A 23,906-nucleotide genomic window follows, 5' to 3' on the forward strand; every position below is an offset into this window, starting at 1 on the left:
TTTGTTACTGATGGACCAGCCTTTTAATTAACCAGTTGCTGTTTGACTAATGGTAACCCTGTGTATGTCAGAGTAGACTGTGTTCCATAGAATTTTTCTTTTCTTTTAATTATGTTTTATTTATTTTTTTGGTGAAAATTTACACATCAAAACACACAGCAGTTCAACAATTTCTGCATGTACAATTCAGTGACATTTATATTTGTCAAGTTGTACAACCATTCTAGCTATCATTTTCCAAGTTATTCCACAACTGTTAAGATAAACTCACTGCTCCCTAAGTTTCTCAACTAAACTTTCAAGTTGCTCTAGTCAGTTTGATGCCATATAGATAATTCTTTAAAAGAGCATAGTGCTCAAGGCAGACATTCTTTACTTACTAGGCTGAACTATTGCTGGTTTAAAGATGACTTCAGGGATAGTTTTGGTTTAAGGTTTAAAGATTATCTCAGGTCAGTAGTTTTTTGGGGGGGAGCTGGTTATCCAGCCTCAGGAGCCCTGGTGATGCAGTGGCTAAGCGCTTGGCTGCCAAAAGAAAGGTCAGCAGTTTGAACCTACCAGCCACTCTAGCCACTCTGTGGGAGAGAGATGTGACAGTCTGCTTCCATAAAAATTTACAGCCTTGGAAACCCTATGGTGCAGTTCTTCTCTACTATAGGGTCACTATGAGTTGAAGCCAGCTCAACACAATGGGTTTGGTTTTTGGTATCCAGCCTCAATGGCTCCAGAAAGTCTGGATTCCATGAGAATTTGAAATTCTGTACCACATTCACCACGCTCCTCCCACCCTTTTTATCAGGATTCTTCTCTAGAAACTTTGATCAAAACATTCTGTAATGGTAAAAAGCTCTGTAATGTAAAGAACTCTTCAGTTTTCTGGTCTCATGGCAAGGGAGGCAGTTGTTCTGGGAGGCAGTTAGACATGCATTCCAGTTCCTCTGCCTTTTCATGTCTCTCCTCCATCTGCTGCTCCATTGAAATAGAGACCAATTGTACCTTAGATGGCCACTCTCAAACTTCTAACAAGTCTAGAAGGTAGAACAGAAACACTAAAAACAATATTAGACCAGTTGACTGGGTTGTCCCATGAAGCCGTTTCCTTAAATCTCTAAACCAGGAAAACAAATCTCATGAGGTGTTGAGTACTACATAAACAGCCTGAGCAACTGCTCTTTGTTTTCTGGGTTGTTGTGATGATATATATAACGTAGCATTTAACAAGTCAACCTTTTTCAGGTACACAGCTTAGAGATATCAATTACATTAATCATGTTGTGTAACTGTTAACACTTAATTGAGGTCAGATTTTCCATCACCATAAACAAAAACTCATTGCTTCCCAAACAGTGATTCTCCCTTTCTCCTTCTCTTTTGCCCCTGGTAACCACTAATCATTTGGTTATTATGTCAGATAAGCCGTTGTTAAAAGCAAGGCCTGACATCCATACCCCTGTATTCTGAGAATTTTATGGTTTTAGTTTTCACATTTAGGTCCTTAATCCATTTTGAATTTTTTTTTTTTGTGTGTTATATGAGACTTGGATCCCAATTTATTCTTCTGCATGTAGAAATCCAATTTTCCAGCACCATTTATTGAAGAGGCTCTTCCTTTTTCGTCAAATGGCCTCAGCACCCTTGTCAAAAATCAGTTGACGATGGATGTGTTTATTTCTGGACTCCATTGGGTTTTCAGTGGCTGATATTTCAGAAGTAGATTGCCAGGCCTTTTCTTCCAAGGTGCCTCTGAATGGACTCCAACTGCCAACCTTTTGTTTGGCAGCTGAGCATGTTAACCATTAGTACCACCTAGTGACTCTAATTTACTTCTAACAAGTTGCTGTTGAGTTGATTCCAATTCATGATAACCCAACGTGTGTTAGAGAACTGTGCTCCATAGGGTTTCTAGTGGCTGATTTTTCAGACATCAGTTGCCCGGCCTTTCTTCTGAGATGCCTCTGGGTGGACTCCCACTGCCATCCTTTCAGTTAGCAGCTGAGTATGATAGCAGTTTGCATCACCCAGAGATTCTAGTCTCTTAATTTGTAAGCTAGTATAGCATAGTTCTTAAAAGCATGGGCCATAGACCCAGACATTTTGGATTCTGATCTTGGCCTCCTATATACATGCTCTTATGATCTTGAGAAAATTACTTGATTTCTCTGAAACTCAGTTTTCTCATCTTTAATGTGGGGATAGTGATTGAACTTCACAGAGGATTAAATGTTACGAGGATTAGATGAATTAATACATGTTAGTTTCTCAAAAAGTATAACTGATCTTACAGTAAAACTCTGTATTAGTACAAATTTAGGTATAATTTCATCATGATTGGTCCCTGTACTCAGCATATTACTCATTTTCAAACAGGAGCAGGTTGAAATTCCTGTTGGGGTGAGGGGAGAAGAGCAGGGGAAGGCAAGGTTGGGTTAGGAAACTGCAGACCAGGGATGTAGGGTTGTGGAGAGTTCCTGTGTCCTCAGTAGTCTCTTGAGCCAATTTTTGTGACTCAGACTGCAAAAGTGGTGCCAACACCATTTTTCTGGAATTATTCCAGATGTCTTAGAATAGTTGTCCTCAAAATTTGGTCCTCAGAGCAGTAGCTTCAGTTTGGCACCAAACTGCAGTCTTAACTCTGAAGCTTGTTATTGGCTGGCTGAGCAGGCTCGCATAGTTTATTTCACTTCTAACAACTTGACTCTGCGTTTCACATGATTGAATTTTAAGGTCCCCACTTAATTGTGTTAAGGAAAGGTTTTAATGTATTTTTAATTGATCTTTTAGTCTCTTAGTTCATTCCTCATACTCTGACTAGAATGATTTTTCTAAAGCTGAAGTTTGTTTATAATAGAATAGGTTATTGTAGTTTGGTATTTCAATTTTATCTTTTTTAAACCTCCCAAATTAATGTTTATATCTGTATTTATTTTTAGTCACTTCATATTTAGACTTAACGCTTTTTTTTTTTTAAGTATACCTATTGTTTTATGACATTGATTAACAACCCCACAACATGTTTACACTCTCCCTTCTCAACCTTGTGTTCCCTGTTACCAGCTTTCCTGTCCGCTCTTGTCCTCTAGTCCTTGCTCCAGGGCTGGTGTACCCCTTTAGTCTCGTTTTGTCTTATGAGCCTGTCCAATCTTTGGCTGAAGGGTGAATCTCAGGAGTGACTTCATTACTGAGGGGGCCATTCTTTCAGGGTTTCTCCAGTCTCTGTCAAACCAGCAAGTCTGCTCTTTCTTTTTGAGTTAGAATTTTGTTCTGAAATTTTCTCCAGCTCTGTCCGGTGCCCTCTGTTGTGATCCCTGTCAGAGCAGTCAGTGGTGGTAGCCAGGTACTGTCTAGTTGTACTGGACTCAGCCTGGTGGAGGCCGTGGTAGATGTGGACCATCAGTCCTTTGGACTAATCTTTCCCTTGTATCTTTAGTTTTCTTCATTCTTCCTTGCTTCCGAAGGGCTGAAACCAGTGAAGTATCCTGGATGGTTAACATGTTTTATTGATATCTTTGCTTGTTATTTTTTGCATTTCTCCTCTAAGTACTTTTCTGTTTTTTTAAAACATTAGGTCAAACCATATAAACTTGATGTATTTGTAGTTGGAAAGTGATCTAATATTGACAGTTTTTTATGGTTCAGTTTAATGCTTTACTGGTTCTTAGAGGAATGAGTACTATGTCTGAAACTTGTATTTTGCTCTTACTCTTGAATAATAGTTTTATCTGGATGTAAAATTCATGGTTGACAGTTTTTCCTTCCAAGCACTGAAGATTCTATTCTTTTTTTGGGCTGTGTTTTTTTTACTGATGATGAGTTTGCTCTCTGATTGTCTTCTGTTACTGGAACTTTTGTTTCTGGTAGTTAAGATTTTTTTATCCTCCATCTTTAATCCATATTTTCCTTTTTATATAGACAGGTGTGGATTTATTTTTATTTATCCAGTTGAGGACTTGGATTGCTTTTGCAATCTGAGGGTTCATTTCTTCAGTTCTGAAATTTTCAGCCATTATCTCTTTATACCATTTTCTTCATGAACTTCTGGAATTCTGATTGACACCTGCTTGTTTCTCATTCAGCTCTTTAGGTTTCTTCTCTTTCATAGTTTCAGTCTGTCTTCATTTCTGTGCTGAATTCTATGAGATTTCTTCAGATGTCTTTTATCTTGATTCTTTTTCACTTATTTCTTGCCTACTGTTTAACTTATATTTTGATTTTATTCACTGATCATGATTTTTCTCATGGATTCTTTTCCAAATCTTCTACTTTTCATAGCTTTTATTTGTTCTTTTATCTCTCTGAACATTTAAAAATATTCAAAATCTTTTTCGGACTGCTTTATTATCTGTGGTTCCTAGGTTGTTACTTCTTTGTTTATTGTGTGACCTGCTCTAATAGTATTGGATTTTCCTCACGTGCTTTGTAGTTTTATTCTGTGAACTTACCTTCAGTTGGGGGGAGTCTCCCTTGTGCCCTTGGTTAGGACCTGTTCTCGTGAGATGGTTTTGTGTTTGTAAAGTTCTGCTTTCAGCTTGTATCTATTATCTTGGCTTCAAGTTTCTGTGTATACTGTGCAGATAGGACAGCATTTAGTTACATATCTATATACGCATTAGAGCTTGTTTAGGGTTCTGACTTCTTGTGGAGGCACCTAGGGCTGGCAAAGATTTTAAGCAGTAGGGTGCTTAAAGTCTGCCCCATGGCTTTATGGAGGGAGTTCACTTTCACCTTGTAAGCTCTGCCTTACTTCCTGCTTCCACCAGTAGTACTGATAACCCTTATGGGCCACTTGTTTCAGCACCTCACCACTTCGGCTTTGAGTTCCATTATGTTTCTGGTATTTCAGAATTTCTTATTCTTGCCTTTGGGCTCAATTATGTATTTTTCAAATTATACTTTAATTTGTTATATTTTAGCCATTTCTGTATTTGTCTTATGGTTTGGGTGGTCTTTACACATTTGCTTAGTTGTCCATCTGAAATGGAAGCCCATCAGTCAACTTACGGAAACTAAATTCTGCTTAACCTAACCATGCAGATGTAAACTAGTTTGTATTTTGACCTTTTAAAAAAGTGTGTCTTTCCCTATCCCCCGTCCCTTGCCAATGAAATATTTTAGTGAGTTGGCATTTAAAAGAAACCAGTTTGAAAGACATGAACGTGTCTCTCAGAACTTGAGCTTCGAAGTTATAAAATCAGTTCTAGAAGCATTATGAAAAAACTGGCTCCAGGAGTATTATTGGTTTGGAGTCTCGGTTACAGTTTTGTATAACGATCAAAACTTACCATGGCAGCTAGCACTGAGTGACTGAGTCAAGAGCACACTCATCTGGTCTACGCTAATTATAAGGGTGTGCTCACTTACGAACTCACTTGGAAACTAACTAGAAGTTGGTTCTCGTTTTAAAGCAAATATTTATATACAGACAATCCCTGGATTATCAATGAGTTCCATTCCTAAGTCTGTCTTTAATTTGTACACAAATCGAAACAGGTATGGTTCATATCTAACGTCAATTAGCCAAATGTTTGTCTTAGTATATAGTATATAGTGTACCTTTCTGTGCATAAAAAGCATTAAAGAAATACTTCCAGATACACTAAAACATCTTTAATGTAATAATACAGTAATAATAATAAAAAAGAATGCTTTGATGCATGTCACCAAGTAGTGTCTGTTTGTTATTACAGACCATTGTATGTACCTCGAATTTTTAATATAATAGGCTTTATGGGGTTTGGTTTGTAACCAAGGGTTGTATGTAAGTTGGACGTTCCTAACCCAGGGAGTGCCTGTAATTATTAATAACTACTGAAGCAAATAGAAAAAACCCCTAATATTGTCTTAGGACTAAGGCATCCTGGCTGCTGCGTAATCTGCATGATGTAAGAAGTCAGTTTAAGAGTGGAGTTGGCTATTTACTACAGGCTTGAATTTATTCCTTGTGTCTCATTAGAGCTGCTTTTATGCCTGAAGTTTCTGAATTTCAGGCTTCTCCAGAAATCTTTAAAGCAAATAAGATTCTTTCTTAGATGTATTCCCTCCCACCTTGTGTACTCTGGGTTTCTTTTGTTAACTGTTTAGTTATTCTTTTCAAGTAAGTTTCTTGGAATTACTTGTACACTGATTTGTGTGCCTTGCTTCTCCCTGTACCACCATTTTCTTGGATAGTGGTTTTTTTTTTTTTTTTTTTAATTTTGTGTTTTAGGTAAAAGTTTAAGTGGCAAATTAGGTACTTATTTAACACTTTTAATAAAAATTTTCCGTGACGTTGCTTACAATTTTCACAGTGTGTCAGCATTCTCATTATTGCCATTCTGTTTGTTCTGTTTCCATTGATCTAGCTTCACTGCCCCTCCTTGCCTTCTCATCTTTGCTTTTGGTTAAATGTTGACTCTTTGGTCTCATATAGTTGATTGTTTAAGGGAGCACATTACTTATGGGTGTTACTGTTTATTTTATAAGCCAACATGTTACTTGGCCAAAAGGTGACCTCCGGGAGTGGCTTCATTTTCATGTTCATAGGGTATCTTAAGATGATAGTTTTGGAGTTCCTCTAGTCTCTATCAGTCCAGTAAGTCTGGCCTTTTTTAGAAATTTGTATTTTGTTTCACATTTTTCTCCCATTCTATCTGGGACTTTCTGTTGTATCCCTGGTCATAACTATTGGTAGTGGTAGCCGGGTACCATCTAGTTCTGGTCTAAGGCTAGAAGAGGCTGTGGTTCGTGTGGGCTGTTAGTCCTGTGGACTAGTTTCTTCTTTGAGTCTTTGGTTTCTTTTATTCTGTTTTGCTCCAGATGAATAGAGACCAATAGTTGTATCTTAGATGATTGCTCACAAGCTTTTGATACCTCTGGTGCTACTCACGAAACTAGTGTGTTTATGTTTTAAATTTCTTAATACCATTTTAATGGGGATTTGGAAGGGGAAAGGATGAATTTGTGTTGTCAGAAACTGTAATGGCAGTCTGTCATCTTGAACTAGAAATTTATAAGAACCTGTTAAAAATAAAACTCACTGAAATTTAAACATAAAGCTTATTCTGAACAGTTACTGTATATGCATGTAGGGAGACCACTTTGATTGCAGAAAAAAGCAAATGGCTTCAAGAAGCTAGGTACGATGAGGCTTATAAAGGGAAAGGAGGGAGAAGTACAGAAGGTCGACCATTGACTAATCTTAATGTGATTGATTGAACCCTGCCTTTTCCTCTTCAGGGTCCTTGGTGGTACAATGGTTAAACACTTGGCCGCTAACTGAAACGTTGGCGGTTTGAACCCACTAGCCACTCCACAGGAGAAAGATATGGCAGTCTGCTTTCGTAAAGATTACAGCTTTGGAAACCTTATGGGGCAGTGTATTCTGTCCTGTAGGGTTGCTCTGAGTTGGAATCGACTCAACGGCAATGGGTTTGTTTTTTTTTCCCCCTTTACTGAAATTAACTGATACCAGGATATCTCTGGCCTGGCTGCTAATAATTTGGGCCATCACCCACCTGCAGCCATGAGACTTCTTGAAATTTAAATTTGGAGGTAATGGTTTGACAACTCTACTTTTCTATTAAGAGAAAGACAAATTTACGTTGCTGTAGAGCAGTGTCTGGCAGGCTTTTGCAGTTTGGGTCAGGCTTTTTATGGATAATATTTGGTTTCACGGACAAGAAAGACCTTAAAATTGAAGTAAGACGTTTGTTACTAGTTTTCCTTTAAAACAAACCTCAGAATCAGCTTGTCGAGTTTCACAAAACGCCTTCTGAGACTACACTGAAGTATACATTTACACATGTATAATTGATACTTTTAGTTTTTTTTATTTCAGAATATAGAATGTCTCTCCATCTTTTGTGTCCTTCAGCAAAAATGTTCCTTCATTTAGATGTTGCAGATATTTCAGTTTTATATGTATGTATGTACACAAATGTAAATACAGTCATGTGTTGCTTAATGCCTAGGATACGTTCTGTGAAATAGGGCATCATGTGGTTTGGATGTTGTCCTAACTCCATATTACAGGAAGTCCCCAGATTACAAATGTCCTATTTACATACAACCCGTAGTTACAAACCAATTCCCGTAAAGCCTATTATATTAAAAATTTGAGGTACCTGCAGTAGTTTATAATAACAAACAGGTACTACTTTGCGATGCACATCAAAACATTATTGTTACTGTATTATAATGTTATAGATGTTGTAGTGTATCTATCTGGAAGTATTTCTTCTGAACTCTGTTATAACTTTATGGGACCACGGACATATATGTGGACAGACGTTGCCCGAACGGACGTTATGCGGTGCATGACTGCATAGATATTTTTGCTACTATCTGTATAGCCTACTCTTTCCCTGCATTTGTGAACTTTGCAGATATTTTCTCTGTTTGCATGCTGTTTCCTCCTTTTCTGAGTAGGGGGTTCCCCAAGACCACCTTTAGGCTTTTTAATTAGTTAGAAATAATCACAGAACTCATAAAAGCTGTTATACTCACAGTTGCAGTTTATTACAGCGAAAGGTACAGATTAAAATCATCAGGTGTATGGTACAAAGTCCAGGGAAGGTTAGGTGCAAGCTTCTTGGTGTCCCCTCCAAGTGGAGGTGCATGGGGACCCACTTAATTCTTCCAGCAATGATGTTTGACAGTATGCATGGAGTATATTACCAACGAGGGAACCTCACCTGAGCCTTGGTGCCTCGGATTTGGGTGGGAGGAGGGGACGGGGATAGAAGGGTAAGGGTGCCTGTGTGACTAATATCAGCTAACTGGACTCCACTCTCCAGAGGTCAGACATTTCAGCATTACCCAAGGCTTTAGGCATACCAAAACAAGAATTCACCATAAATCACATTGTTAGTGTAAACTTATCTGGACAAACTGATACAGTTTGGCTGAAGGCCTCAGGCATACAAAAACCACTCTTATCTGCAGAATATTTCACAGGCTCAGAGGTCATCTCCCAGGAGTTGGGTCTAGGGTCAGTTTTGAAGACTGGCCTTTCTTGGGAATGTGCAGAGTTTGAGCAGCAGAGGCCTGCTCAGTAAACCTCCTGCAGACTAGTAAATGCACATTCATTCTTCAGGACCCGTGTTTAAGAGTCATCTCTTCAGTGAAAACGTTTCTAATTCCCTCTAAGAAGAGTTAGTTGCCCCCTTTGTTATTGCCTCTATAGTTACTTATACTTATCTCCTTTATGGTTATATCGTACTCCAACTGCTTTCTGAAGGTTTTAAATTCATACCACTTCAAATGTGAAAATGTGTTTATCTGCTCGCTCCTTTTTCTTCACGATACTCTTTCCTCCTTTGGTTTGAGAAATTGTTTTTGTGTGTTTCCGTTAAGGAAGATCATCTTAGGCACTTTGTATTATAAAACTATTTAGTTTTCAAATGTATAATTAGGAATTTGAGTTTGTTTTAACAATGTATATATGTCTCTGGGAGATTCTGCTGTTTCCATTTCTTTGAGAATGACATATATTGTGTTTGTATTTGCATTTTCATGACAGCTACTTTTTAAGGCTTTGTAGTTTGTGCATGGTACAACTCTTGGGGACACTGCTTATATCCTAGCCTATGTATGTTTGATGCTTTCCATAGTTTTGCAGTATACAGACTTGTTTCTTCTTTCTAAGTAGGGTATCGTTTTCCCCCAATGGAACAACTTAAGAGCTATTTTATTCAGCTCTTGATCTAATTTCTTTGGTCTTGTCTGTGCCATACGAGTCGTTTTCATATGGGCATCGTGCACAATTTCCTTAATTTTTCCTGAAGAATATTTCTTAATGTTGTCATTTTGTGTTGTAGTTGGTGTAATACGGTGCCCAGTATGCCGCCAAGAATGCAGACAAATAGACCTTGTGGATAATTATTTTGTGAAAGATACATCTGAAGCTCCTAGCAGTTCTGATGAGAAATCAGAACAGGTATGCTTCTCAGTTTTTCTTTCTATTCCTATCTTGATATCAAAACGTAAAACATAAGAAAAACATGTTTCAGTAGTTACATAACAGTAATTCTGCTGTAATTACATATTTCAATTTGAAAATAGTCTTTCGGGAATGATTAGCTTTATTCTCTACCTCAAACTGGGTTAAATGAGACTGTTTTAACCTTTTCTTTTTGTGGATCTTTGTTGTGTAAATTTAATGTGGATTAGTATATATTTCCTCTTTTAGGTATGTACTAGTTGTGAAGATAATGCCAGTGCAGTTGGCTTTTGTGTAGAATGTGGAGAGTGGCTATGTAAGACGTGTATAGAAGCACATCAGAGAGTAAAATTCACTAAAGATCACCTGATCAGGAAAAAAGAAGATGTTTCAGGTAAGATAAACAGTTTTAATAACTTTTAACCTCCCTTTTGCCTTTATGACATTTTCTGTTTAGTCTTTAAAATTTTAGATACCAGCATCAATAAGAATTAACAAAATTAGACAAGTTTTATATTTAGTTTAAAATATGTGGTTTATTTTTCTGCAGAGTCTGTTGGAACATCTGGTCAGCGCCCTGTTTTCTGCCCTGTACACAAACAAGAACAGTTGAAACTATTCTGTGAAACATGTGATAGACTGACATGTAGAGACTGCCAGCTATTGGAACACAAAGAACATAGGTACAGAAACTGGAATTACTTACCAAGAAATATAATAAAAAGCTATTGTAAAATTAATTATTCTTCCTTGAAGTAAATTTTCATCCCATAATTTTGTTAGGATTATAAATCTAAATTTTGTATATTTTAGTTCTTAAAACAAGATACATTTATATAAATTGTTAAATGGTTTCCATGTTCATATCTAATTGTTTTATGAATACTTGTTATAAGTGTATCATTATGTGGGTTTGGGTTTGCAAGAACGGCATTGTATTACTTCTTTGCTTGCCATACCTCTGGTTCAAATAAGCTTTTTTATAGTGTATTGTGGTATTTAGGTTGTAGACCTGTAATCTGAAGAGGTAATAATCCCACGGGTATGGCTAACAGATACGTATTTTAACATCAAAGCATAAATACACAGCTTTTGTGTTAGATATAGAATCTGTAGAAAACCTTTGGGAATTACAAATATCTGAGTAACCATACCTCTGTATTTCAATCCTGTTTTACCCTCAGAATTCAATAGTATTCACTTTCCCAAGAGTCTTTTACAACAGAGTATTCTGAAACTGTACTGAGATTTCTAGTCAGTGAGTTTCTCCAACTTCCAGGTCAGGTGTGTATAACAAAATCCTTCAGTTAATTTTACCAGCCACCATGCCATCTATTTATTACAATTAAAAAGACGGCCGTGTTTACGCATAGTCCCGCATTTTCTGAAGTATTTTTCTTAGAACAATCTTACTAGATGAATGGAAGCAGGTTTTATGAATCTACTGTCAAAGAAAGGTGTTGGGTTAATCACACTTTAAATGGGGTTATTAACTGTATGATTTCTTAGAGCTTTTAACGTACTGTTCATTAGCGTTCCCTTCAGAAGGGATATGATAATCTGAATTGTTAGGTGCTGTTGAGTTGATTTTCGACTTATAGTGACCCCATGTGACAGGGTAGAACTGCCCCATAGGGTTTTCTAGGCTGTAGTCTTTACAGGAGCAGATTGCCAGGGTTTTCTCCCATGGTGCTGCTCAGTGGGTTTGAACTGCCAGCCTTTCAGTTAGCAGCCAAGTACTTAACCATGTGCCACCAGAGCTTCTTAATAATCCTAATAGCTAACACTTAACAATATCTTTATTTCGTTCCAGGCACTTTTCTGAATGCTTTTATGTCCATTTCATTGATACCAAATGCCTCTGAGGTATAGGTACAGTTATTAATATTTCGCAGTGAGAGAGCCTACTCACAGAAAGCTTTAGTGGTCTCTACAAGGTCTCACATTAAGTGGTAGAGCCAGGATTTGAACACAGTGGGACTCCATATCTCTCCTTAACCTCTATGTTCATTGTCTCCTATATTGTGTAGAGAATACAGATATACAGGATACCATATATGGAATATCTCTAACTTACTTGACCACATAAAAGAATTGGTTTTCGTTCCTTTTTTTTTTTAATTTAGGTGAAGGATTACAGAACAAACTGGCCTCTTATTAAATAGTACACATTGTTTTATGACGTTGGTTAACAACCCTAAGACATGTCAACACTCCCTTCTCAACCATGGGTTCCCTATTACCAGCTTTCCTGTCCCCTCTTGTCTTTGCCTCTGGGCTGGTGTGCCCCTTAAGTCTCGTTTTGTTTTATGGGCCTGTCTGATCTCTGCCTGAAGGGTGAACCTCAGGAGTGATTTCATTACTGTGCTGAAAGGGTGTCCGGGGACCATATTCTTGGGGTTTCTCCAGTCTTTGTCAGGCCAGTAAGTCTGGTCTTTTTCTGAGTTAGAATTTTGTTCTACATTTTTCTCCAGCTTTGTCTGGGACCCTCTATTTTGATCTCTGTCAGAGCAGTCAGGGGTTGTAGCTGGGTACCGTCTAGTTGTACTGGACTCAGTCTGGTGGAGGCCGTGGTAGCTGTGGTCCGTTAGTCCTTTGGATTGACCTTTCCCTTGTGCCTTTAGTTTTCTTCATTCACCCTTGCTCCTGAAGGGGTGAGATCAGTGGCGTATCTTAGATGGCCGCTCACGGGCTTTTAAGACCCCAGGCACTACTCATCAAAGTAGAATATAGGACATTTTCTTTATAAACTATGCTATGCCAGTTGAGCTAGATGTTCCCCGAGACCATGGTCCCCTCAGCCCAGTAGTTTGGTCCCTTAGGGAGTTTGGATGTGCCTATGGAGCTTTCATGACCTTGCCTTGTACGAGTTGTCCTGGCTTCCCCAATATTGCGCACTGTCTTACCCTTCACCAAATTATAACTTACCTATTTAGTGTTTTTCCATCCCCACCCTTCCCATCTCTTCTAACTATCAAGGATTGTTTCTTTTTGTATGTAAACCTTTTCATGAGTTTGTATAGTAGTGGCCTCATACAATATTTATCCTTTCGTGATTGACTTATTTCACTCAGAATAATGCCTTCCAGATGCATCCATGTTTTGAGATGCTTCGCAGATTCATCATTGTTCTTCATGGTTGTGTAGTGGTTCATTGTGTGTATGTACCATAGTTTGTTTATCCATTCATCTCTTGATGGGCATCTAGATTGTTTCCATCTTTTTGCTGTTGTGAACAATGCTGCGGTGAACATGGGCATGTGTATGTCTATTTGTGGGACGACTCATTGCTCTAGGATATATTCCTAGGAGTGGGATTGCTGGATCATATGGGTTTTCCATTTCTAGCTTTCTAAAGAAGTGTGATATCGTTTTCCAAAATGGTTGTACCCTTTTGCATTCCTACCAGCAGTGCATAAGAAGAGTTCCAGTCTCCCCGTAGTCTCTCCAGCGTTTGTTATTTTCCGGGTTTTTTTTTTGGCTTCATGCTAGTAATGCCGGGGTGAGATGGTATCTCATTGTGGTTTTGATTTGCGTTTCTCTAACGGCTAATGATTGAGGGCATTTTTTCATGCATCTGTTAGCCGGTTTTTTTTCTTTTTTGAGGCACCTCTCAAATATCACAACTTGTGGATGTCTTCATTACAGGACCATTTCTTATCCTTTTCTCTCTTTTTTGCTTTTGCTTTGGTCCAGTTATGCTGACTTCCCCTATATTGTGTTGCCCTTCTCTTTACTGAAGTTGACATTAGTCTTCTATCTAATTAGTGATTTCCCTTCCTTTTCCCTCCCCACTCTCGTGGCCATCAAAGAATGCTTTTTTCTGTGTGTAAGTAAACCTTTTCTTGAGTTCTTATAATAGTGATCTCATGCAATATTTCTCCTTTTGTGATTGACTTATTTCACTCAGCATAATGCCCTTCAGATTCACCCATGTTGTAAGATGTTTCGCTATTTCTTACCTTTGATTGTTTTCAGATAATCTCAGTAAGACCTTAGATTCCCTTTCTCACACCCACACCTCCTGTTAGATCTTTGAACACTTAGGTTTCTTATAGCTTTTCTCATTAATGGTAAGACACAGAACAAGAAGGAAGATGGTGTACTTTTTTTTTCATGAAAGAATAACTTCAGTCCTCCATCCCCTAGAAGTTCAATCATGATCCTTCCCTTTTTTTCACCATTATCTCTTGAATGTTTTCTCCCTCTCTTTAGTTCACACCTCCATTATATTATTTCTGGATGGACTATTGCAGAACCCATGTCATTGATTTTAAAAGCCTAGGTTCTTGTTATTATGACAAATTTATAAGTTGTCTCTCTGCTCTCAGTTTTACCATTTAAAATTCATTCTGTCTACATTGCTGCTAGGTTTGTCGTGTAATTGTATAATTGCCTTTCATAACATCCTTCAGTGGTCCTGCATAGTCAAAGTTCAAGTGTTTAATAAGGAGCCCTGATGGCTCAGTGGTTAAGTGCTTGGCTGCTAACCAAAAGGTCGGCGATTCGAAGATGTGGCAACCAAGTGTCTAGTATAGCATACATTATTGAATCTCACCAGCATCCTTCTCTTTACCATCTGTGTGAAGTTAGTCAACAGTCCCCAAGACATCCTCATTTCTGACACCACCTGCAGAGTCTGATAAAATCCCAGACATAGGGAGAAATAGCGTGAAATTCGGACCACTGAGCTGATTTGTTTTTACCTTCTTTTAGAGTGGAGTACTTCCAAACAGGATGCTGTACGTTCACCTTGAAACTACCATCTATAAATTTAGCAGCTCTTTGTTGGTCAAACTGTGTGACCTCAAGAGATTTCAGAGTTGGCCCTAGGAGAAAAGAGCCTACTAGCTCTCCTTGCACACACCTCCTCTCCCTCAAAGTCTATTTCTGCATAAACCATTTCCATTCTCTTATGGAACTCTTTTAGGTACTGCCTTCCTTATTAAGAGTTTTTCTCTGATATCACCCACGACAGTATAGATATTTCAGGTTTCAGGATTATTTTATGTCCTTTAGTCATAGGAGCAGTCTGAATGAATGCCAAGTAGCAAGTTAGTAATTGTTTCTCAAGTGGGGTGTACCATATGGCAGCATCCGAAAATTTTGTGGTCCCGAATCCCAGTGGTTGCTGCTGGGTGGTACACATAGGCTTTTGCCATAAACTCCTGCCTGGGTAGGTCCATTGTGAACACGTCCAAAATCACGTCTGGATCACAGAAGCCCCAAAGCTACAGGGGCGGAGGTGGGGGAATGACACGGGATGTAGTCATAGACAACGCTTTTTGCAATTCTGCCATGGCTTGCCTTTGTTAAAGGCCCCATTCAGTGGCCTTCTTTTGTGTAATTTTATGGATGAGAGCTAGCAGTAGTTCCCGTTTTTTATGGATGAGAGCTAGCAGTAGTTCCCATTGGAACTACTCCAGAATCCAAGTAGACCAACTTAATTCTGAAGTGCTTGTTTAGTTCTTGGGATAGATAATGACAGCAGTTTATTTTCAGTTGTCTGTGGAATGTCACGAGTGGTTCCTGCCCAGGCTATTCAACATAAGAATCTAAGAAAAGTACTGTGAAATGGAATTATGAAAAGAGTTAATATAGACAAAAAGAAATATTATAATTAGAACACTTTTAAAGAATAAAATGAATTCAAGAGCTGGGTTTCTAAAATGATCAAGAAAAGACACAAGCTAGGGCTTTGAACTTGTTTGGCCAACAAAGTGAAACCAGAAGAGACCTGAATTTTTAAAATTTAGATGATGTGGAACCATAATCAAGCGGGAAAAATTAACAGGTCGAAACCCTGGAACGGGAGACTAGGAAGAGATGTTGGGAGCACTTTCAGGTGCCTCATGCATGAGATTGAATTATTGGCAGGACTGAGGAGAAGGACACACATACAAAGCAGAGTAGTTGGCCACCGTCTTTGAGTCACTATTTCCGACTCTGGGCAGAATCCGATGGGCAAGAGATTTGGTTGCTGGGCAACACATATCCTGCCTTTGTTTTCTAAGAGGGAGATAAGTTTTTAGCAGGGCTTTGACCTGTAATTTTTCTGTTCTGGTTATGGTTCCTGGTCACTCAACTTTTAAAAATTTAGGTGTGTTCCAGTGTCACCTCCTTGACTATGACTGAATTGACAAGAGCTGGTTTGAAGCCATGATACAAACATAGGCTAGATTAGTAAATAAGAAAAAACTGAGCTATACATTATAAACAAGAAAGAGTTCCAGGGAATTATGGGACCTGAGGGTGGTCTTGGAGACCCCAAAATTTGCAATTAGTGTCAGAAGTGAGGGTGATCTTGTGGATTTTCCTCTAACTTTATAGTTGACATCAGAGGTGGGATTCACTAGAACAACCCTGACTCACTGAAATGTGTGGCTTGGGAAGAGGAAGGATGAGAGGGCAAACCTTTGATTCCTGGAAGGCTAGCAGCCCATGGTGTGGAACTGCAGCTGTTCAGTGATCAATTGTCATTAGTTGCTGTTAAGTCGATTTCAGCTCATGGTGACCCCATGTGTACAGAGTAGAACTGCACTCTGTGGGGTTTTCAAGGCTGTGATCTTTTGAAGGCGAAGGCCTTTCTTCTGAGGCGCCTCTGGGTGGGATTAAACTACCAATCTTTTAGTTAGTAGTCCAGTGCTTAAACATTTGCAGTATCCAGTTACCAGAGTTAAAGGTTACCGATGGAATTTAGAAATGGTAGGCCCAACTCCTAAGGAACTGGTTCATTAATACATAAAGGAATGCAGACTAGAAGCTAAACGTACAATCCATTGGTTATTGTTATCTCTAATAGCTAAAATGAAGGTAATAGAGAATGTTGTGGTAGATCTTGACACTGGGCTAACCTCGGATTTGGGTTAGTCTGAGTAATGGCCGCTAGACTCAGGGCCACTATCAAAGGGAAAAGATAATCTGGGACAAGAAACAAAACACTTGTATGACTCTGGCAACGAAGAAGGTAGTCCAGGTGGGGGAAGTGCAAAAAGAAGAAACTACTGAAATCAAGAAACGTAGTGTGAAAGAGTTGTCTCATTTTAAGGAATGGTATTGTCAGCTGTTAGAAGAATGTTTACTAAAGAATAGACAAACTGAGGGGCAGTATCTTTGGTTTTGTTTGCTACAGAATGAAAGAACATCTTTGAGTTCATGCAGGATCCACAGCTCTCTATCAAACAGTCACAGATGCGTATATGATTCAGACACAGCATGAAATTTGCAAAAGGACAGCTAGCTTGGGGGACTGGATAAAGCAGCTGTAAGGTTTGTTTACACTGAGAGGAAGGACTGTCCTTCTTGTCTGTGAAATGCCAACTGGAACACCCCAGATGAAGTGATTGTTATGCATCATCCATCTACCAGGCAGGATTGGGTTTATGGTGATTGGAATAGTCATCCACCAAATATGCCCATTACCCAGTTCATGGTAAATACTGGGATTAATAAGACCCTTTTTGCCTGGGTACGCCATGTGTCTTAGTCATCTAGTGCTGCTATAACAGAAATACCACAGGTGGATGGCTTTAAGAAACAAGGTTATTCTCTTACCGTCTAGTAGGCTTGAAGTCCAAATTCAGGGAGTCAGCTCCAGGGGAAGGCTTTCTTTGTCGGCTCTGGAGGAAGATCCTTGTCATCAGTCTTCCCCAGACTAGGAGCTTCTTCAAACAGGAAACCTGGGTCCAAAGGATGCACTCTGTTCCTGGCACTGCTTTCTTGGTTGTGTGAGGTCACCAACTCTCTGCTTACTTCCCTTCCCTTTTATCTCTTGTAAGATAAAAGGTGGTGCAGACCACACTCCAGGGAAACTCCTTTTACATTGGATCAGGGGTGTAACTTTAGTAAGGGTACTACAGTCCCACCCTAATCCTCTTGAACACAATCTACTCTTGCCTCATTAACCACAGGCAGAGATTAGGATTTACAACATATAGGAAAATTACAATCACAAAATGGAGGACAACCACACAATACTGGGAATCATGGCCTATCCAAGTTTACACGTATTTCTGGGGGGCACAGTTCAATCCATGTCACAATGTAATTTTACTGCTGCCAATCAGGCAACAGTCTGAGAAGCCTTATCTGAACTTGGGGGTATTAGGTTGTTAATGGATTGAATTGTGCCCCCCCCAACCATGTATATCAACTTGGCTAGGTTGTGATTCCCAGTATTGTGTAGTTTTCCACCATTTTATGAGCAGATGTGATTATACTGTGTGTTTTAAATCCTAACTAACCTCTGTGATGTTAATGAGGGAGGGTTAGAGGCAGTTACATTAATGAGGCAGGACTCAGTTTACAGGACTAGATTGTATCTTGAGTCAGTCTCTTTTGAGATATAAAAGAGAATCAAGCAGAGAGGAGAGGACCTCATACACCAAGAAAGGAGCCCCAGGAGTGGAGCACCCTTTGGACCAGGATCCCTGCGCTGAGAAACTCCTAGACCAGGGGAAGATTGATGGCAAGGACCTTTCCTCAACAGACAGAGAGAGAAAGCTTTCTACTGGAGCTGGCACCCTGAATTTGGATTTCTAGTTTAGACTGTGAGAGAATAAATTTCTCTTTGTTAGAGCCATCCACTTGTGGTATTTCTGTTATAGCAGCACTAGATAAGACAAAAGGGGAAAGAAACTGAGTGTAAGGTATATGGGAACTCTTTGTACGGTCTTTATAGTTTTCTTATAAATCCGAAAATATTCTAAAGTAGCTGAAATCAAGGAGATTAAGTGCAAACATGCACCCTAAACCATGGGCCTTCACTTACCCTGACTTGCTTTCAGATTGACAGCAGTGCCACTTTTCCATTCCCCTATCCAAAAACCCAACCCCCCCCCACTCCAGGGGGGGAATCAGAGGTCTTTTTTACTCTCTAGGGATAGTGAATGATCAGAGGAAACCTTTGAATATTGACATTTGTTGTTCATTTCCATTTTAAAAGCTGAGTCTTTCCTAGATTGCTTTACACTGAAGCCCACCAAGTGATAAGTCCTGTTCCTGTACACACAGATTCTAAGCAGCTTTTAAGTATTTTATATTTAAATATGCACATATAATCAAGGGTCACTTTACATCTGAGGAGAGGCACTGTGGTATACCTTGTGGGATACATTGAGAATTCTCATTCTCTGTCGCTCTTGCATAGCGTCAAAGTATTTGGTCTGCCAGTCTTTCTGGCAGTTCAGGCTCGTAAAATACAAGCAGAATGTGCTGAGGGGATGCATTTTGAGAAAGCTTTTGCTTTCTTGATAAAAGGAATAAATGTTGTTGGTCTCAACGTTTTTTCTGCATCTTCCTACTTTGAATTTGGATGTGATGTCTGGAACTCAGACACCATTATATACTCTTGAGGGAAAAGCCAAGAAATTTTCAGAGATTGTAGGTTTGATGTTGAACTGTTGAACTAATATCACAACTGTCTACTTCAGTCTTTTTGTCATATGACCCATTGTTAGTCATATTTTTTATTACAGCTGTGAACAGTTCTGATTGACACAGCTACTCACACGAAAGAGACCAAAGTACACTGAAAAGAAAAGGCATGAGAAGACATGAGAGAATACAGAAACAAAGAGAAAATATAAAAATAAAGCAAAATTATGACATATTGAAAGATATCAGAAGCTCTTGGTCACAAAGTAAGAGCAAGATCTCAGCAAAAGAAATCATCGAAATGAGAAAGAGCTCTTGAAAGTATGATAGCTGAAAGAAAAGATGAATTATTAGGGTTGGTAGATAAATTCAAGATAGTCTCCTTGAAAAAAAAAAAAAAAAAACCAGAAAATATAAAATTACAAAAGGTATCTGACACAGCCAACCAGTACGAATCACAGAAGGAACAGAAAATTTTGGGAAGGAAATTATCAAATAAATTCAAGAAATTCCTGAGAACATGGAGTCACCCAGCTGAAACGGCCTATTCAGTGCCCAGCACAACAATTGTAAAAAAGACCCCTATCAAAGTGTATATCATCATAAAATTACAGTTATAGATTAAAAAGATCACCTTCAGTCTGTTCTTAACACAACTGCTAGAGTGAATCATAAGTCAGACTGTGTCAGCCTCCTGCTCAAAACTTGCTTTGGTTCTCCAGTTCAGTCAGAGTACTTGCATAGTGGTCTGTAATGCCCTATACACACACTTCATTTACTATTACTCTTCCCTTCACTTACTCTGCCACAGCTACACTGGCTTCCTTGCTGTTGCCCAAACATGCCAGGGGTGCTGTTGCTTTATTACATTGCCTGTTTGCTGCGCCTGGAGTTTTCTTGCTCCACTTGTTTGCATAGCTGACTTTGTCACATCCATCCAAACCCACTGCCATTGAGCTGACTTATTGGGACTCCATAGGGTTTCCAAGGCTGTAAATCTCTACGGAAGTAGACTGCCACATCTTTCTCCTGCGGAGCAGCTGGAGGGTTCAAACCACTGACCTTTTGGTTAGCAGTCGATTGCTTTAACCACTGTGTCACCAGGGCTTCTTCCTATCCATCCAGTCTTTGTTTAATATCACTTGCTCAATGCGACCTACTCTGATCCCTCTATTTAAAATTGCAGTTTGCCCATTCACTTCCAATCCCTTTTTATCTTGATTTATTTTTATGTAGCACTTACCACCTTCTAAACATATTCTATATAGTTCACTACTTTTTTGGTTTGTGTTCTTCCCATTAGAATGTAACTTTCCTGAAGGTAGAAGTCTGTGTTTTATTCACTAATGAATTCATAGAGCCTAAAATAGTATTTGACACAAATTTAAGTGTTTCATACATCCAACAAATACTAATTTATATCACCCTACCAATTGTTGTTGAGTCCAACTTACAGTGACCCTATGTCTGTCAGAGTAGAACTTGACTCTGTTGGGTTTTTAATGGCTGGTTTTTTTGAAGTAGGTTGCCAGGGCTTTTCTTCTGAGGTGCCTCTAGGTGGACTTGAACCTCTAACCTTTTGGTTAACAGCCTAGCACGGTAACTGTTTTTATCATGCAGGGATTCCATTTATTAATTTACATATAGGAAGAAGAGCTGTTATGTATTTTCATAGAAATTAATTTTAACTTGCATAAATAGTTGAGGGGTCTCCTTGTTCTGTCTTTTAATTGAAATGTTTAATTTGGTTATATTTAATGTGATTGTTGGTACAGTTAGGTTTAAGTCTACCATTTACTGTTTGTTTTTTATGTCTCGTGTGTTTTGTCCTCCTGTTGCTTCTTTTCTGCCTTCTTTTAAGTTAATGACTATTTGGTATTCCATTTTATTTCTACGTTTAGATTTTTAAGATTATGCCTCTTTATTATTTTTAGAGATTGCTCTAGGCGGATAATATGCATCCTTAACTTAAAGTCTACTTAGAAAATTTTACTATTTCCCACTCCACAGATCAGTGACTTTACCAAAGAATAATTCTTTTCTCAGCCCCCATACTTTGTACTGTTGTCATATTTTTTTTATTTATACGTATGTGTAAACCTTAACTTACAGTGCTTTTTTCTTTTTAATACTTACCTATCTTTTAAGAAAATATGAGATAGAAAAAAGAAACTAGCCGTTTGTATTTACCCATTTATTAACAAATAAATATTAGGAAAAAATAACAAATATTTTTTAAAAGCTGGGTTTTTGGTGGTGGTTTGAACCTAACTACTAAATAAATTTTCTTTTATCCTTGAGTGGTGTGAAAAAATTGCTGAGACACTAATGGCATCAGGAACCAGGAAAGTTTGGGAACCTCTTGGCTATAATTTACCTTTCTTCTGTTGACGAGCGTTTGGGTTGTTTCTAGGTTTTGGCTGTTATAAAAAATACAAACATTCCTTCATACATTTCCTGGCATAGATGTGCATGTGTTGTCTAGGATGTGTATTTTGGGATAGGAATTGCTTAGTTATACCCATTTTTTAACTATCGATTCAGATTTTTTATGGTTCAGGTTTTCTATTTTTTCTTGTGTCAGTTTTGGTAAGCTGTATCTTTTTATAAATTTGTCCATTTTATCTAAATTATCAAATTTCGTGACATCACCTTTCATTAATATCTTTAGATTTGTATTGATAATCTTTTTTTTCTTTCCTGATATTAGTTATCTTGTGCCTTGTCTTTCTTGATCTGTCTTTTCAGAGGTTTGTCAATATTAGTTTTTTTCAAAGAAGCAACTTTTGACATTGTTGATTCTCACTAAACTGTAATTTTTCCCCATTATTTTTTGTAAATCATCTGAATTCCTTCTGCTTTCTTTGGGTTTATTTTACTTTTCTTTTTTATGCCTCCTTCAGATAGATGTTTACGTTATATGCTTTTTCACCCTAATATATGAACATTTTTTATTACGTATACTTTAGCCGTATTGCAAATTCTGGTGCTTTCTTTAGTAGTTTGAATAAAAAATATTTTCTAGCTTCCCTTATAATTTCTTCTTTAAACAATGAATAGGTTACAGAGTAATGTAGTGCAACATTAAAAACACATGGGAAACTTATCTTTTTGTTACATTTTTACTTTAATTGCATTGTGTTTAGAATGTGATTTGTATGGTTTCAGTCCTTTGGCATTTGTTAAGACTTGTTTTACTGCGTAGTATAGCCCTTGGCAAACTATGGCCCAGGGGCCAAATCCAGCCGTGGCTAATTTCCACTACAAAGGCAGAGTGGTTGCGACAGAGACAGTATTACCCACAAACTTGACAATACTTGCCACCTGGCCCTTTACAGAAAGTTTGTTGACCACTGGCCTAATACAAAATCAGTTTTTTAAAATCCTCTGGGTGTGTTTGGGGGGGCGGGGGGGGAAGTGCGTTCTCCTTTGGAGTGTAGTGTGTTACTGTCTATAGCCTTAGTTTTTCTCTCTGATTGTTCTGTTGTGAGTTAAAATCTTCCACTATGATTCTGGATTTCTTGAATTCTTGTTTTAGCACTGTTTACTCTCTGTATTTGAAACTGTATTATTAGGAGCATACATATTTAAAATCATCTTACTGGTGAATTGAACTGGTGAGTTGCTCATTATATGTTTAGTCATGCTAGCTTTAAAATCTGTTTTGTCTGCCTATTTTCTTTTGGTGAGTAATTGTGTGGTATGTCTTTTTCCTTTTTTACTTCGCTATTATCCTTATGGAAACTCTGGTGGCGTAGTAGTTAAGAGCTATGGCTGCTAACCAAAAGGTCAGCAGTTCGAATCCACCAGGCGCTCCTTGGAAACTCTATGGAGTAGTTCTACTCTGTCCTATACGGTCTCTATGAGTCGGAATCGACTCAACGGAACTGGGTTTGGTTTTGGCTTTTTATTATCCTTGTGTTCTGGATTTGTTGCTTATGAATGAATATGTTTAGATTAAAAAAAATTCAGCCTGAGCACCTTTAATCCTTACACTGAGGACTTAACCAAAATCCAGTTGCTGTTGACTCAGTTCTGACTCATAGTGATACTGTGTATGTGTTAGAGTAAAACTGTGCTCCTTAAGGTTTTCAGTGATGGATTTTTTTGGACATAGATTATCAGGGGTTACCAGGCCTTTCTTCTAAGGTCCCTATGGGTGTACTTGAACCTCCAACCTTTAGGTTAGCAGCTGAGAGTGGTGACTTTAATTTACTCTAATATTTTGGTTTAAATCTACCATTTCATCTCATGATTTCTCATTTTCCTGTTCCTTTTAATTTTCCCATTTTTTAAATCTTTTTTTGTATTGACTATTTTTCATAATTCCATTTTCTCCATTTTACTAGTTTTAGAGTTATATGTTGTTTCTTTTGTCCTAATTGTTTCCCTTGAAACTGCAATATGTAGATTTATCAAAGTCTAAATTTAGTCAGTATCATTGCCCACTGCCTCTCCTTCCCACACGTAATTATTGTGCATTTTAATTTTCTTACTTTTACCCCTGCCAGATATTTTATATATATAGTCAGTATCTTAGATTTACCCCACTCTTTCACACCACTTCCTCTGTTCTTTTTTTTCTTCTTGCATCTCAGATTCCCTCTTGATTCAC

General features: G+C 38.2%; 1 protein-coding gene across 2 annotated transcripts in view; it reads left to right on the forward strand.

The window, feature by feature from the left end:
- Positions 1-23,906, forward strand: part of TRIM33 (tripartite motif containing 33) — a 135,491-nt gene that overhangs the window by 49,491 nt on the left and 62,094 nt on the right. For both annotated transcript variants that reach the window (XM_049880019.1, XM_049880018.1), the window contains exons 2-4: positions 9,795-9,913; positions 10,166-10,310; positions 10,467-10,599. In XM_049880019.1, the coding sequence (XP_049735976.1) occupies positions 9,795-9,913; positions 10,166-10,310; positions 10,467-10,599 (397 nt within the window). The remainder of the gene's footprint in view (positions 1-9,794; positions 9,914-10,165; positions 10,311-10,466; positions 10,600-23,906) is intronic.

This window comes from Elephas maximus, chromosome 3 (genome assembly GCF_024166365.1).
Source record: "Elephas maximus indicus isolate mEleMax1 chromosome 3, mEleMax1 primary haplotype, whole genome shotgun sequence".
Classification (NCBI taxonomy): Eukaryota; Metazoa; Chordata; class Mammalia; order Proboscidea; family Elephantidae; genus Elephas; species Elephas maximus.